At 43.2% G+C, this 17,198-nt stretch overlaps 1 protein-coding gene across 5 annotated transcripts in view; it reads right to left on the minus strand.

Moving 5' to 3' along the window:
• CASK (calcium/calmodulin dependent serine protein kinase) overlaps positions 1 to 10,778 on the minus strand; it is a 385,576-nt gene extending 374,798 nt beyond the window's left edge. For all 5 annotated transcript variants that reach the window (XM_082681940.1, XM_082681938.1, XM_082681939.1 and 2 more), the window contains exon 1: positions 10,654 to 10,778. In XM_082681940.1, the coding sequence (XP_082538066.1) occupies positions 10,654 to 10,712 (59 nt within the window). In that variant the 5' untranslated portion in view covers positions 10,713 to 10,778. The remainder of the gene's footprint in view (positions 1 to 10,653) is intronic.
• Between the last annotated feature and the right edge of the window lie 6,420 nt (positions 10,779 to 17,198).

The following is a 17,198-nucleotide window of genomic DNA, read 5'->3' on the forward strand; positions in this document are numbered from 1 at the left end:
ATCTACAACCTGGATGAACCTTGAAAATATTATGCTTAGAAAAAGAAGCCAGTCACAAAAGACATGTTGTATGATTCCATTTGCATGAAATGTCCAGAATAGGTACATCTGCGGAGACAGAAAGTAGATTAGTCATTACCTGGGGTAGGGAAGGATGGGGAGTAAGAGTTAAAATATACAGGGTTTCTTTTGGGGGGTGATGAGAATGTTCAAAAATTTACTATGGTCACCATGTACAACCCTGTGACTATACTAAAAACCACTGAATTGTACACTTTAAACGGGTGAACTGTATGGTATGTGAATTATATCTCAAAAAGGTGTTACCCAAAACAAGGTGTTCTATTAATCTGCTAAAACATCTAAAATCAGAATATTAGAGTGTTATATGTAGGAATACCTCTTAAAAGACAACCAGTCTCTGCTTATACTAAATGACAAGCAGTGTAACAGTACTGAAGAGCAGGCACTTAGACCACGTATACTCAGGTGCAAATCCCCACATTGCCCCTATTATTGCCACTTTGCCCAGGGCAAGTTACTAATCTCTTTATTCCTCAGTTTTCTCATCTGTAAAATGGGGAGGGGGGCGACTGCCTCAAAAGGAAGGTCTGTGGCCAAAGTTAAATTAGAAAAATATAAAGAATTTAACACCATGTCCAGCACATAATGAGCACTCAAACCACAGGATCTGAGAACAACAACAAATTCCTAAAGTTGTCCCTGAAAACTTTAGCTTTATACTTATTGTTTGAATTTTTTATATGTTACCTGTGTCACCAAAACTAAAATAGGAGCTGTGAACCTAAAACTGCTCTAAAGAATAAGGATTATTAATTTAAAAAATAAAATAGGGTGAACATTTTCAAAAACTTTAAGATTTCTTTTATTTTCCCTACCTGTATTCCTCTACTCCCTTTTCTAAATGAGACAGGCCTAAAAAGATTAAATAAGTTACCTAAGAAACTTGAGATCATTCAAGCCCCACCTCCTTTGTAAAGATTTCCCCAATTTCCTTCTCCTACTAGGTGGTCACAGTCTCTGGATTGCTCACTTAACACACTCTCCTTCAACTCCTGACTGAGTACTTACTATGTGTCAGTTGCCAAGTTATGCTGAGGATACTAGATGAACAAGTCAGATGCGACCCTGACCTTAACAGGACTTAAGTCTAGTTAGATTAGGTTTTAACTGTTTGTCAAATTCTCTCATGGACCGAGAGGTCCTTGAAGCCAGAGAACTAGGGTATTTGGTGAATAATAATGATAATGGCAATTTAAATAACAACCTTTAGACATTTTACATATACCATGTTATTCAATCCGCACAACACCCCTGCAAGGTATATGCTATCACAACCATTTTACATATAAAGAAACTGAGGCTCAGAGAGGTTAACTAACTTGCCCAGGCCCACACAGCTAGAAATGAATGCATAAATGAAAAAAATGAATGAATGTTAATTAGCACCACTAACAGTTTTACACACATGGTAGAAAAGAATGTTCATTTCACCATATTATTTATGTAATAGAGCCTGTGTTTAGCACTGAGAAAGTGCACATTTGGAAATTGTTGAAACTTATCTACATAGCTGCCAAAAGTAATTTGAGTATCTCAGAGACATTCTAGAAATAAAAAATACTTATGCTGCACTTCACAATCACTAATCCATGCAAATGGCTCATGAAGCAGCCATCTTCATTCCTTCTATAAATAAGGAGAAAATGGTGACAATGTACCCAAAGGTTACCAGATCAGATCTTAGGGGGCTGCCTTACAAGCTACAAAGCACTGTGGATCCATATGTTTGGGGGAAAGTAGGTACCAAGCTGAATACAGATTCAACATAGTATATTTTGGATATTATTAAACTACAGAGAGAGAGAGAGAGAACACAATCATCATTCTTAACTGTAAATGATTCAAATATTCAAAACAAAGATAATAAAGTTAAACAACCTATATCAAAAGAAATAAAAAAGAGAATGTGTAACAGAATACAAGAAGTTGAAATGAAATACTATGCACTTAGATACAAAGAAACTGGCTTAAGTGCAACAAAATAATTGTTTCTTATTGTGAGTGGATGTGGACAACTAAAAAAAGCCAATGAACAAATTTAGCTGTGGGGGGCGGTGATGGAGGGAAGAGGGATGTGAAAGGGGAGGAGAGTTCTACAATTTCTGGTCCCAACTGGGACCAGAAACCTTGAGGCAAGGAAGAATTCAGTTCCCTATAGGTGAGGTATTTAATAAAAGAACAATGGTTTGACAAATATCAAGAACTTAAAAGTATCTAAAATTTACTGTCATTTCATTAAAGGTATCCATTTAATTGAAAGTTATGCACCAAGCTTGGGAATCAAAAAGACCTAATTTTAGGAAAGCCAAATGGTTTTCCCTAAAAGCCAGCCATCAGAATCTGCAAAACACAATTCTAGTGAAAAAAAATGTACTCCTTTTTTTTTAACCCTAAATATGTTGGTGTTGAGATAGAATCACGGAGAGACAGTATAATATTACCAACATCCACAGAAATGAAGCGAGAATCTCACTTTTTAGTCACACCATGATGGAATATTAAACATTATATTCATTTTGATAGATGTTTTAAATTGCCTCTGTTATAGATAAGCCTTTTCTTGGTCCTCAATCAGTGTGCTGGCATTTTACATTATTGATCTGCCCAACCTCGAGACTTCTGTGATGTCCAGCTATCCCGATTCTTCTAACTCTGTGAGTTATACTCCAAACCACAACACCTCCCCCCCACCGAGCTCCATCACCCCCAAGAACTCATTCATTCATAGTTTAACTTCCACACAGTTGATTCCCAAATATTCGCTATCATTCCAGACCTCTCCCCCAAACTCCACCCGTATATTTCCAGCAATGATCACTTAGAAATGGTCTGCACTCAATTCAAAGACAAAGTACCAATCCATATCATGGAATACTGGGCAGCAGGCTAAGGGGAGACAGAGTTAGACAGATATATAGATGGATATGGAAAGGCCATCAGATACACTATTTTCAATGTAAAATGAATATTTCAGTTTTTTTTAACAAAAAACTCCCAGAAAGGTTGTACAAAAACTGGACAATGGTTACCTCTGGAGAACAGAGCTATGGATGGTGGGAGAAAGGAGAGAGATTCACTATTTACCTTTGCATCATCTATATTTTAAAATTCATTTTATAATTTTATAAAAACTAGTTAATTAATTTTAAAAAGTAATGGGGGCTTCCCTGGTGGCGCAGTGGTTGAGAGTCCGCCTGCCGATGCAGGGGACACGGGTTCGTGCCCCGGTCTGGGAAGATCCCACATGCCGCGGAGCAGCTAGGCCCGTGAGCCATGGCCGCTGAGCCTGCGCGTCCGGAGCCTGTGCTCCACAACGGGAAAGGCCACAACAGTGAGAGGCCCGCGTACCGCAAAAAAAAAAGTAATGGAATATTATTAAATCTCAAAATTGGAAACACATATGAACTTTAAGTCAAAACTATCTTCACAAGCGAAATCTCCCCAGTATAGAAAGTCAAAGAGAGACTCTCCTATGCTGACTTGGGCTCTATAACCAATCATAGCGTAACACAGTCAGCCCTCCACCGGGTTCTGTATTCGCATATTCAACCAACTGTGGATTGAAAATATTCGAAAAAAATTCCAGAAAGTTCCAAAAAGCAAAACTTGAATTTGCCTCTCGGCATCTACTTACATAGAATTTACATTGTATTAGGTATTATAAGTAATCCAGAGATGACTTAAAGTATGAGAGAGGATGTGCATTAGTTACATGCAAATACTATGCCATTATATTTAAGGGACTTGAGCATCCACGAATTTTGGTATTAGTGTGTGGGGGGGAGAGGGATCCTAAAACCAATCCCCTCACAGATACCAAGGGACTGGCCATCAGGGTAATTACATTTTACTCAGTTGAAAGATGGGATACCAAGATAAATGGGTGACTCTGAGAGAGAAAGGAGAGCAGGTCCTTTAGCACCTTGAACCCTGCAGTATAAATCCAATGCCATATTTGATGGTTTAGAATCTGCATTCTCAGATGCAACTAAAAAATAAAACCAAAAATGTGAGAGCTGTACACCCCATCAGCTTGTGGCTGCAGTTAGGTACCTGCTCTGCAGCAGTAACTCAGTCACTTGATTACTTAGGTGTGCAGTGTTGGCAGGCAGCTGAGATGCTCACCACTCAGCAGCTGTGGTTCAGGACACAGTTTTCAGAGTCAGAGAAAACAATTTCACTATTTTTATCACAGGATATAGGAATAACTACCCTGTGGAAACAACTCCACCCCACTCCCAACAAACACCTATCTCTGAAACCTCATTACTTCTGGTTTGGCAAGTTAGGAGTAATCAATCAACTATTCTGTCTGTTGGGGCAGGGAGACTGGAAGGAAAAAGCTGGAGAGTAAAAGGGGTGGAGAAAGTTCCAAAACAAATTATATTTTGGATGGATGGTCAAGATTCTACGTTTCCATGCATAAACTTATCAGTTTGGTGGCAAACACTGGTATTTCATTAGACAGAAAGACAAAAAGAACACAATAGATGAGACAATGAACCGTAGTATGGAACCTCTACTGAAGAGGTAAGAAATTTAACCAGAAAGTTGAACAATTAAAATTTGCAGTAAATAGGGAATTCCCTGGCAGTCCAGTGGTTAGCACTCCACGCTTCCACTGCAGCGTGCCCGAGTTCAATTGCTGGTCAGGGAACTAAGATCCCACAAGCCGTGTGGCACGGCCAAGAAAAAAATTTTTGCAGTAAATAAACTCTGAAAATGAAGACATATGCCTTATTTTAAGGAAACTCACTGCAGCATTTTCACAACTGGAATCAACAGCAGAATGCAGCATGAAATGAACGGACCTTAGAACTGGTAGGATTCCCATGTGATCTTGGGCAAGTTACTCACCCCCCTCTGAATCTCAGTGTTTTCTGTAAAATGGGAACAATGAAAGGAGATAACATATGTAAAATGCCTCATATTAGAAGGCATAAATGGCAACTCCCCTTACGAAGTAGGCATGTTAAGTTATAAAAGATTTTTTTTTTTACTTGTGGACAATCTATGTCAAAGTTCCTTTAAACTGCTTCTGCCACATTTAAAATGTGAAAACATTTACAAAAATGCAATAATTCAACGACAATCTCAAAAAGTTAGGTACACTTGCTTCTTTAATTTATTGAGTAGAGCTGTAACTGGAGATGGCTGAAAGAATTTTCAATTTAAAGGAAATATCCAGAAACACAAGGGACATTAGAGAGATGTAGTATGGCAGGTGAAACTGTTGCAGATACAAGGGGAAAATGGAAAGGGGTGAACTGCATGTGTCAAGGCCATAGAACACGTCAGTCATGGAAGGTAAGGGAATCACAGGAAGCATTTATGAAGACAATGTGCAAACCACACTTCAGGAACTCCAAGTCCTAACGCAGTCTGTAAAAAGCGTACGTGAAGATACGCTGAGAAGGTTGTGCACAGGCAGAAAAGCAACTGAGTGGCTCAGTTCCCTCCAAAGTGGTCCCGGAATCAAACTCCATCATCAGGAATCAACACTGCTTACCTCCTTCCAGTAAGGCCTGCCCCACAGCTTGGATCATCCTGGGGCACCAGCACTTTAGCTGGTGACTGTGTTTCTTTTCCCTTGTTACATGACTGTCACTCTGATCAAGCACTTCTTTCGTGGAACATATACTCATTTCTGGAAAAATCTTGGTTCCTTCAGGCTCACACTTGACCTTTTCCTAACATTAAAAACTCGTTTACCTGGGGCTTTCCCTGGTGGCGCAGTGGTTGAGAGTCCGCCTGCCGATGCAGGGGACACGGGTTCGTGCCCCAGTCCAGGAAGATCCCACGTGCCGCGGAGCGGCTGGGCCCATGAGCCATGGCCGCTGGGCCTGCGCATCCGGAGCCTGTGCTCCGCAACGGGAGCGCCCACAGCAGTGAGAGGCCCGCGTACCGCAAAAAAAAAAAAAAAACTCGTTTACCTACCATGTCTAGCTAAAATTCCCAGGGAAGGTGTTCCAACATGACGTAACACTCCCCACTGTGGTACTAGAAACCCAAATCACTGGGCAAATCAATATATGTGAAAGCCATAGTAATTGGGACAAATTAGCAAAGCTGAATTTTTCTCTATGCTAAATTATATATTTTACATATTATTAATCTGGTATTTACATAAAGGCTGCATTTAACTCAATTCTCTGGCAAACAGCATTACTGGAATTGCAAGTATGAGATTTAAAGTATATAAGCAACTTAACTATACCCTTTTAATAGAGTGTATGTCCAAACACAATCCATACTAAACTGATAGATTTCTTAATATTAAATTAAGTCATTATAGTAGACAGCCATCATCAACTGTTATTGAAGCAATCCTTGTTCTGATTGTCATCAGACAATCACCATATTAGCATTAGATGAGTGTCATAAATCAATGTGAATCTTAAAAGACCCAAAAAAATCAAAGCTAAACATAGGCTGAAACAAAATTCTTATACAATAAGACTCAGGAACACAATGTAGAGAAAAAAAAAAAATCCACGTCTTGGTCTTTTGGCTTCAATACTTCCCCCAAAACACTTATTCTAGTTTTTAAAAACCGTAAGCCTCTGAAAAGCCAGTCCCAAAATATTACATACATAACCTAAGTTTTAAACCAATGACTCTCAATCATAGCTGCACATGAGAATCACTTCGAGAGCGTTAAAAAAAAAAATACCAATGACCAGGACCCACTTCCAGAGATTCTGATTTCATTGCTCTGACACAAGGCCCTTGAATTGATCTCTTTAAAAGCTCCCCTGGTGATTCTAATATGCAGCCAGGTGGAGAACCACTACTTTAATACAGCCTTTTGGGACAATAATTGCTCTGAGGTTGATAAACATGCTTTTTGCCTTTTAATGAGATTTTATTAAAACTACTCAATTCATTCCATAGCTAATGAGCAACTGTTACATTGCAGGCACTGTGTTAAGAGAAAGATGTGTAAGATATATTCCCTGCCCTCAAGAAGCTCCCTGTTAGCTAGGTAGAGAGACCCATAAATAAGTAACTGTAATTAAATATGATAAGTGCTCTTGAGGTGTAAGCAAATACAGCATGCCTCACAAACTTGCATGTCATCCTTGAGCAGGGGTCATGCTGCATCATTCCAATTTTAGTTTATGTCCTACCAAAGCAGGAAAGTCAGAAGTTACAGGTTACTAAATACTGAGGCAAATATTCAGCCTACACAAGGCGAAAAGTGTGCATTTTGCTACTCTCTCTCACAGAAACTGCTGTACCATGAAGGTAGGCATTTCTGTGGTTTAATTTGGATGAATCATTCTAAAATTTCCTTCGTGTAATATTACTGATTATGCACTTGCCTATAAAACCATCAATTTGCAAAAGATACAGTAAATGCTTAGGACCATAAAAATTAGCTGATTACCTCTATTTGCATAATACCTTTCCTTTCCAGTAATTGCTACATTTGCTAAGACAAGAAGTTTTAGGACAATGACAGCATTGGAGATTTGTCTCAGTCTCTTGAAAGATGTTACATGGGAAAATGTCATGGAAACAATAGGCATTCAAGGACCATTTGTAAGACTTTCAAAAATAAAAAGCACAGGGGAAAAGAGTTTAAATTTTTTTTAAAAAGATATGGCATCCTCCCAATATTCATAATGGATCAGGCACCCGATTCCCTGTAAGTTAATGGATGAGTGAGTGAGTAGATAAGTAGTGAGGCAGGTGAGTGTGTGGTCAACTGATGGTAAAAAGGTGAAATCCATTTTAAAGCACTTCAGTGAAAATTTAAACCTGTTAAGCCCTAGGGGTCAAAAACAACTTGTGATGCTAATTTGTTATAAAAGAAAAATCACAATTCCAGAGAACCTGGATAGAAATCAACCAGGTTTTCAGTACAAGTGAGGGCTTTCTGTTTAAATCCAGAGTTGAACAAATTCTGAGTTAAAATGCATGCTGTCAGAGACGCTGTAAGAAAATCTCAAGTGAATTTCAATTTCCAGATCAATATATGCTGAGACAATTTACCGGAGAAAACCTTCAACCTTTACACAGGGTGAGGAACACTATCATTACATTCTCTGCCACAAAGGCTACCTTGAATTCATTATTTCACGGAATGACATATTATAAGCGGCACTGGCCAAGTCAGATTTTGTAGGATACGAATGAGAGTTCACGTTCGCAGTAGTTAAGATAGCCATAGAGGAACTATCACCTCAAAATTAGCTTGCTCCCCATCCTTATGCAGCTCTGAAGCAACAGAGGAGATGAATCTAGTCCTACCAGAGGCGTTTCCTGAAAATATTCTATCAATTATAAGTCAGCAGAATACTGACTGAGCTAATGTGACGCTGACCACTTCTTTTCGATATCCAAAGAGTCACATCATCACTCTTTCAGACCTCAAGGAATCAGAACTAGTTACTAACATTGATTCAATGATGCCTATCTTCCGTTATCACAACAGAATTAACATTTTAATCTCACATTTTCCGATTATGACTCTGCTGGCTCATTTAAATCAAATATAACTAAGACACAACAAACATCATTCCCCCCATGCACACACACACACACATAATTATTTGGGGGCTTTGGGGAAACATCTAATTTACCTTCACTGGGTGCCAAGAATGAAGAAACCAAGGAGATTTTTTTTGACATATTTGTCTCTCTAGAACTGTGCTATTCACATATGGCTATTGAGCACTTGAAATGTGGCTAATCCAAATGAGGAACTGAATTTTTCATTTTATTTAATTTTAATTTTAATTTAGAAAGATACTTGATTCAGTTACTAGAAAACTTTTAGGTATGTTTAGAACAACTTGGGTATGTGAATCTACTTTTGCAAATGCAAATTTTATGAAACTTAAATACAGAACAAGTATTTACGATGACAATTTAGCTTAGTGTCAGAATTGAGATGTGTGGTTAGTGTAAAATACACATTGGATTTTGAAGAGTAAGTATGAAAGAAAGGATGTAAAATAGCTCACTAATGATTTCTATACTGACTACATGTTGAAGTGATAATAGTCTGGATCTATTGGGTAAAAGAAAATATTTTATTAAAATTAATTGCACCCACTTGCTTTTAATCTTTTTAATGTGGCTATTAGAAATTTTACATATATAAAATTACATATGGGGCTCACATTATATATTTTTTGGACCACTCTGCTTTAGAGCACTTCCACAACCACTTTACCAGGGCGCATTTGGATATCCTTCTTCCAGTAGACAGGCTGGTCATGTAACAATAGGGGCAAGGAGTAACACCTCCTTGTATCAACTGGGTCTGAGGAAAGTGTGTAGCAAGCTCTACCCGCAATTTCACCATGTGAGGAGACACTGTAATACCCCAGCATGAAAGGAAAATAATAAGTTATCAGCACTTAAACAAATTGAAATCCAGTACTGCAGACAACTTAAAAGAGATAGAGCCAACTGCTCTAAGGTCTTGCTATCATTTCCCAACTGCGGACCTTAAAATAGACGATAAAGCACCGCTTCCAAAAAGAGGCAAAATATTTCAACGGTAGCTATCTAGTAATCCTTAATAACTAAGCAAAAATTTCTCTTAAATCTTATCTCCTCAACTTCTAAAGCCACAGAATACACGCTGAACTAGGAAATCAACTTCAGATCGCCAGCATTTCCCTCACAAGCAAATTAGCAGGATTGTGCACTTGGAATACTGTTTGACAAGAATGAAAAGGAAACTATTCAAAACAGATTTAAGAAATGGACAATTAGATGAGGAACTGCAGATTTAATTCTCAATCAGCACTGTGATTAATCTGATTCCCTGCTTTTCCCTAGTGTAATTATACAACACAGATGAAAGGATGAGCATTTGGACTGTCAGTTCTATATTCTGGACCAGCCCGGTGACTCAAAGCAGACGGCGCTACCACGCTAAGCACCATCCCAACAACAGTCGAGGGAAGCCTCGAACACTGATTTAACAGTCATTGCATAACGAGGCATTAAAAATTCGGAAACCCCCAACTCTTTCCACGTTGGTCTACACCAGGTGAAAAATTTGCTGAAACTGAACGCACCCCGTCTTAAATGGCCCCCTCCAATCCGGGCATGGGGTGAACACAAAGGCATCTATCTAATACCCTGCACAATAGACACACACCCCACAATTTAAAACCCTGGACGTTCTTTCTCTATCTCTCCACGGAAGCAAAGGAAATGCAAGCTGCTCTTTTCGTTAATGGTCTGTGGTACACGCAAGGTAACAATAAGCCCAACTGTTCCCAGGAAGCAACTATAAAATTGGCTCTGCCACGTCCCTGTGCAACCGTCAGATAAAATGCCGACAGGAGATTTCAGCCAGCCCCACGCCTCATGGGGTGGCCAACCTCGGCTCGTCGGCCTCCACGGATCGCCGAGAAGCCCCCAGACAACCACCCCGCGGGGGGTCCAGGTACACGTCTATAAATACTCCCGGGTGAGGAGGACGCGGGAGGAGGGGGGCAGGGCAGGGGGCAGGCCCCGGGCGGGTGCGTGCGGGTGCGGGAGGACCCAGGCATCACTGAAATGCATTTTCCCACACTCCCGCTCCCTCGCGTGGAGACTTACTTGCCGATCACCTCGCACAGCTCGTACACATCCTCGAACAGCACGTCGTCGTCGGCCATGGTCCGGAGGGGACAGTGGCCGCAGCGTGGAGGGCTCCGAAAACGGGGGTGGGGGCGCCAAAGAGCTCAGTGCCCGGCCCCTGGCTCGCCTCCTCCCCTCAGGACCCGCGAGCCCTCGGTGCCGAGGACACTCGAGCGGGGCGGCGAGGCCCAGAGACTGCGGCGCCTTCCTCTGCGGGCGACCGCCCCGGCGCGGGCGGCAGGGCCGGGGCGCTGGAGCGAGGGCGGCCCGGGCCCGGCGCCGCCCGCCCGCCCGCTGCTCCTCGCGCTGCTCGGGCCGCGCTGCCCGGCGTGCGGATCCTCGGGGACCGCGCGGCGCCTCGCTCTCCTCTCGTCAGCCCGCGCGGGCCGCGAGGCCGCGACCGCTCCCTCGGTCGAGGCAGGCTCCGGCGCGGCGCGGGGCAGCTCGGGCTACAGGGGGGGCCGCGGCAGGACCATGGAGGGAAGATCGCCGCGGAGGGAGGTGGCGGCGGCAGATCGGCGCTGGGGACCAGGAGGCGGCGGCAGAGACGCTCCCTCCTCCTTCTCCTCCTTCTGCCGCCGCCGCCCGCCCGCCTGGGAGTGGGAGGGGGCTTCGCGGGACTGGCTCTCCGTGCGGGCGGGAGCCGCGGCCGCCGCCTTCAGCTCCTCCTCCGCCGCCTCGGCCGCCGACCAGCTCGCGAGCCCTGAGCACCCTCCTCGCGCACACGAGCCCTCCTCCCACTCCGGCCGCACGGCTTCCAGAACCACAGGCCCCGCCCACTCCAGCCCGTCGGGAGGCGGTGGCCCAGGGAAAGAGCCCGGGCAGAGCGGCGCATGCGCCCGCCGCGGGCCACGTCACGGCAAACCGGCGGGCGCCGGGAATCTAGAAGGGGCGGGGGGCTGAGGCACGCGGGCGGCATCTGCTTAGGCGGGGGCGGGGCGGGGTCGTCACCCCCGCGACCAAGCAGCGGAAGGGGTCGGGGACAAAAGGCTTGCGACCGAACGCACTTCCTTGGCTCTCTGAGGCGAGAGGCTCGGAAGCCCGGCCGCTCCCTCCTTTTGTAACCAAGAGAAGCCTTTCCCAGTTTCTGCTGGGGGAGGAGGCTGGGAAAGGGTCCTAATGAATGGGAAAGCAAGAACAGAGGCGGCGAGGTTGTCACTCCAGATCTCGCTAGGCGGCTGATGCTTTTAGTGCCACTGTCACTCTTTAATGAAAACGAGGGCTGTGGATGAAGTGTTGTCCACCTACAAGAAAAGGACCAAACAAAAACTGTCCAGGAAGATGTGCAACAACAAATGGCAATTTACAGAGACAGCTTCTCCCGCATTCTGCCCCAAACTCAAATATCTATCCAGCGCCTACACCCACTAGAGACAGCCTAGAGAGAGGTCAGGAAAGCAGGGTCATACAGAGACTTTAAACCCCTTTGTATATTGCCCCCTCCCAAATTCCCACTACCTACTCTGCTCCTTTTACTCCCTACGAATGTTAGGCATGTCAGGATAAAAATGCAACTAGAGGGAGTGTATGGTACAGGGTCAGCCAGGGAGTGAGGTTATGGGTGTTGCCGCTGTGTTAGGTTGTATTCAATATGAAGATTTCTGTTCAACTGAGCATGTGCGGAATGAGCCAACGCCATCAGACAGGTATATGCCTCAGTTGAGGACCAATAAAAAGAAAAAGAAAGTCTTTGTTCCTCTGCACAGCAGAAGTGCCCGATTAGTTCATAAATCAGCTTCTAGAACTCATCTGGTAAAATTCTCAGTACGGTAATTAAAACAAAAAGAAGAAGAGAAAGAAAGAAAGAAAAAAGATAGTATTTACCAAAGAGTGTGAGGGGGTGGAGACAGCCTATTTTCTCTTCAGAAACGTTTTCTGCAAACCCTTGACCACTCCGTTAAGAGGCTGAGAGATTTGCCAGTGTTAAAGATTTGAGTACTAGACCTTTTTTAAACAATGCAAATCAGAGGGAAAATGTAATTGTATGCGAAGGTTTTCCTCCTTTTCCAAAGAGGTTGTGCATTCTCTAGAGAAGGGAGCTTTAGAGCCCGGGAAACATTGCCTCCATTGAGGGGTCCCACAGCTCCAAGTCACTCACTCCAAATTGGCATGTCCACCTGGTACCTAGTGAATAAGGTGTTACTCCATTCTGCCTTGAAGTGTACAGCGACCCTCACCTTGTCAGCTTCATTTCCTTTCCCCAGTCTAAGTCAGAGCTATGCCAAGTCTTGTCGACTTCATTTTGGGGTTTGTTATCTTCCACAGGAACTTATGCTCAGAGGTTGAAAAGGACAATGACAAAATAAAACAAAAGAAGTGAAGTTGAATAAAAAAGACGACTACAGAGATAGGTTTGCATTCTGCTCATGGAATCACAGCAGGTTTCGATTTGGAAAGAGCCTTAGAGGTCGGCCAGTCCCACTCTGTCATTTACAGATGTGGGGTATGCCACCATGATTGGCCTAATTTGGCATTCCCTGGTCTCTGGCCTTGAATGGTGCAAGGTCTTCCAGTCAGCTCAAAGCTCAGGACTTTCCCCTCACTGTGGATGTGAAACACTCTGTTTCTCTCCACCCCATCCCCCAACCATCACGCTGGCCTTGAATAAAGAGTATGCACCCTCATTCGCTGCCAGCAGACATCTTGTGCCCATGAGGGTAGTCAGACCGAAGATGAAGGTGGAACTGAGGGGCAGCAGGGTGGAGATGTCCTCAATGACATTATCAATCTCTTGTTTAGCCAACTCTCTACACTTTCCCATCTTATAAGGCAATGAATTTCCTTACTGTTAAAGCCATTTTGAGTTGGGTTTTCTGTTACTTTCAAAGGAAGCATCTGACTAATGGTACAACAGATGAAAAAAAAAGTTCAGAGACAAATATATGTCCATGGTCACGTACTTAGCTCAGCATCTAATCTGAACCTAGATCTCCCAGCTTCCAGTGTGGTATTTAGTGATACTGAAGTCCTCTGTAATAGAAATCCCTCAGAACTTGTACCATGCTTTGTGGCTAGATGTAGCCCCTCTGTTTTCTACAATTAAAATGACCAAGGCTTTTAAATGAAGTTAATTCTTCTCTGGGTTTCTTCCAAAAACCCAATACTCTTCAAATACGCACACGTATAAATGATCAGGTGTCTATAATTTAGTTCCATTTTAGTTTCCATGAAGAAAGTGTTAACTAGGCGCATCAGTTAGATTGTGTTCAGATGTTAATAATTGAATACTCAATAACAGTGGTATAAACAAATGGGAGGACTTACCTTTCTCCTATAGCAAGGAGTCTGGAGGTGGGTGGTTACTAACATTGTTACTCTACGGTGTCATCAGTGACCTAGGTTCTTTCTTTCCACTCTGCCATCCTTGACATGTTAGCTTCTCATTCTCAGGCATGTTGCTTCATCATTACAAGATGACTGCCACAATTTCCAACATCAAAGTGCGTTCAAAGGCAGGAATCAGGAAGGCGGCAAGGGTAGGCAAGGCCGTTTTGCTCCCTCTCCCATCTCTTGTTAGGGAAAGAAAATATCCTTTCCCCATCTCACTGGCCAGAACAGTCACATGGCAACTTTCACCTGCAAGAGAAGCTGGGGATGCGGGGATCTGACTTTTCCTGCCTATTCTTTGAAGGTGGGCAAGGGAGAAGTAGGTGGGGAATTGGCTCTGGCAGCCAATCAGCAGTATTTCCCATACTATGAAAATCATCAATGAATTAATTCTCTATCGTCATTATGATGTAGATATACGCTGAGTATATAACTGGTAAGTCTTTTTAAAAATTCAGAAACATTAAAAGACCCACAAGGATGGGGTTGCTGTTAAACCAATTTGATTCTCAGATGTCAGTGAAAATCTTCAGTGACCTTGAGGTATTGGACTTCACAGTTGCATTAGACATTCTCAGGTTGTTAGGCTCCCACATAATTTCAACATGACACCGATAGACAAGGGGAAAACACGCTCTACAGAAATATTAGCATGAGTACAACACAGAGGTTGGCGTGGCACAGGGTTAATTTACACAATTCAGGGTGCAGCCTCATTCTGTAGCTATGATTGTTTAAGCATATAAATTATTACTGAATTAATGAATAAAATTAAGAATGGCATGATCTTAAACCGGAATAAAGTTATTTCCTGGTGGTGTAAGCATGATGCTCTAAGCTCAAATGAAAGCCACCATCAGTCTCTCCAGAAAAAAGCTGCATACACTAAACTTATACTCCGATTCATGTGGCAAATCATTTATTTTATATTCATTCAATGAATGTCTGTGGTAACCACTGAGGCTAGAGCTACAAATGAGGCAGACATGGTCTCTGCCCACTCCAAGTTTTGTTCTAGAAGAAAACAAGTAACGGACAGGTAATTACAATTAAGAGTGATGGTCGTTAGGGTGTGGGAAGTACGGGGAGTAACTAGCCAAGGGACCTATGGGTCACTGAAGGCCCAACTGAAGAAATGTTTAAATGAAGACTGAAGAAAGAATAGAAGTTCACCAGATGAAAGGAGTGGGGGCCAGTTGATTCTAGGTAGAGAGGACAGCATTTATGAAGTCCTGGAAATGAGCAAGAATATGCTATTTTGGAAGAAGAACATGATCTTTTGGAGAAGTAGGTCGTGGCTGGATCACAGAGTGTAGAAAGAAAGCGGTCGGGGTGGGGGTGGGGGGTTCGAGAAATAAGCAGCGACCAGAGAGCAGAATGCATCGAATGCCATTTTTAAGAGTTGACCCATTAAAAGACTGCATATTTCAGTGGCACTAGAGTCTTATGTGTAAACTAAGACCCTCAAAGCCTTATGCACGAACAGAAAACTGTAGCACTTTTAGGTAACTCTTCCTTTCCCACTTGCTGCACCCTGTCCTCTTGCTTAGTTACTTTTAAAATGGAGATGCTCCCCGTATAAATATAAAATTCCTTAAATTGTCGGAGCCGACACTGTAGGCGCACCACTCAAATCCTCACTGATGGCTTTAACCATTCCTGGGTGCCCCTCCCCCAGCATCAGCATGTTTTTGCTTCCAAAGCCCACACCTGTGGCTTCAGAGGACTTCCCCCATGGAAGTGCCTGGGAGTTTAGGTCTCCCCCATCTGGCTGTTAGTTCAGGAATGTAAAGTCCAGCTACCTTCACAGGGGTCGGGGGTGGGGGGACAACTCTGAGGGGTTACTTATAGCCTGAGCTCCCCTGTGGGGTTAAGCTGCAGCTACTGTCCACAGGACTTTGTCTGCTTCCCACCCCTTCCCTTTCCTACTCCTCTCATTCCCTAACAGGTTTCTCCTGGGAGTACTTTCTTAATAAATCATTTGCTCATAAATGCCCTTATCAGGATCTGCTTTGAGGAAAACCCAACCTAAAGCAACAGTGTTTTTCCTAGTGACAACTGCATCTGAATCATCTGGGAGCTTATGAAAAATGTTAAAAATCTTGATTCCTGGGCCCTACCCAAGGCCTCCTGAATCTCAGTCTCCTGGAGCATGTCACAGGGATCGGTATTTTTATAAATTCCCCAAATGAGTCTTGAATATCTAAAAATTAAGAACCATTGCCCTAATGCTGGCCGCTGAATATGCTCTCTGAAAAAACAAAAACGGAAACAAAAAAGGACCTAGGGCTGACTTCTTCACTAGGGTGGAGAAACCATAGGAAATGCAAAACACTTCAGGGAGTAGAAGAGGATCTGAATACAAATGTGTTTCCTTCTGTAAACCACTGTCTAAAGATTCATTTTACCCTTCTTTAATATCAATGAACGAGAAACTGGAACCTTTTGTTTTTCAGTGGAAACAAGATTGCCTTTGGATACAGCATAGTGTTGGTATACACTGAACATGTTGTAACTCAAAAGTTAACCAAAAGATATCCCTCCATTGAGCCACTTAAGATCACAAGTACTCGCTGGCCTCCTGGGGACACAACACTGTGCTACGTGCTAATGGGGATCGCAATAGTCAGGATTCTTTTGGTTGCAAGTGACAGAACACTCAAACCAGCTTAAACAATACAGAGAATCTATTGGTTCACATAACTGAGAAGTCAAGATGTATGTAGCTTCACGTGAGGTATGATCCAGGACTCAAATGTTGTCACTGAAGATCCACTTTCTCCCAGTCATATCATTTTTGCATTCTGTGGTACTGGCTTCATCCTTAGGGTCCACAAGGTGGCCCCCAGAGCTCCAGGCTCTCCCCTTGAAGAGGCAAGACAGCTGCCACTGTTTCACACTTTACATCCGTATATATCAGCATCCAGGACAAGAGAGGAGGAATCTTATCCAGTAGGTCCTGCCCCGTTCTAGGATTCACTCCCTCATTGGCCTGGTATAAGGCACATGACTATCCCTGAACCAGTCACTGTAGCCAGGGAATGAGAGTCACTGAATAATTTAACCAACCAGGGCTCACCCTTGAGCTGAGTGTGGAATCAATTTCCTGGCCGAGAGTGGAAGGACAAGAAAGGGCCCCAAAGGAGCATCAGGACACTTTTTGTAGGAGAAGGGCAGAACGAATGGCGGGAGGCTCC

The sequence above is a fragment of the Grampus griseus genome (genome assembly GCF_964374135.1).
Source record: "Grampus griseus genome assembly, chromosome: X".
Taxonomy (NCBI): Eukaryota; Metazoa; Chordata; class Mammalia; order Artiodactyla; family Delphinidae; genus Grampus; species Grampus griseus.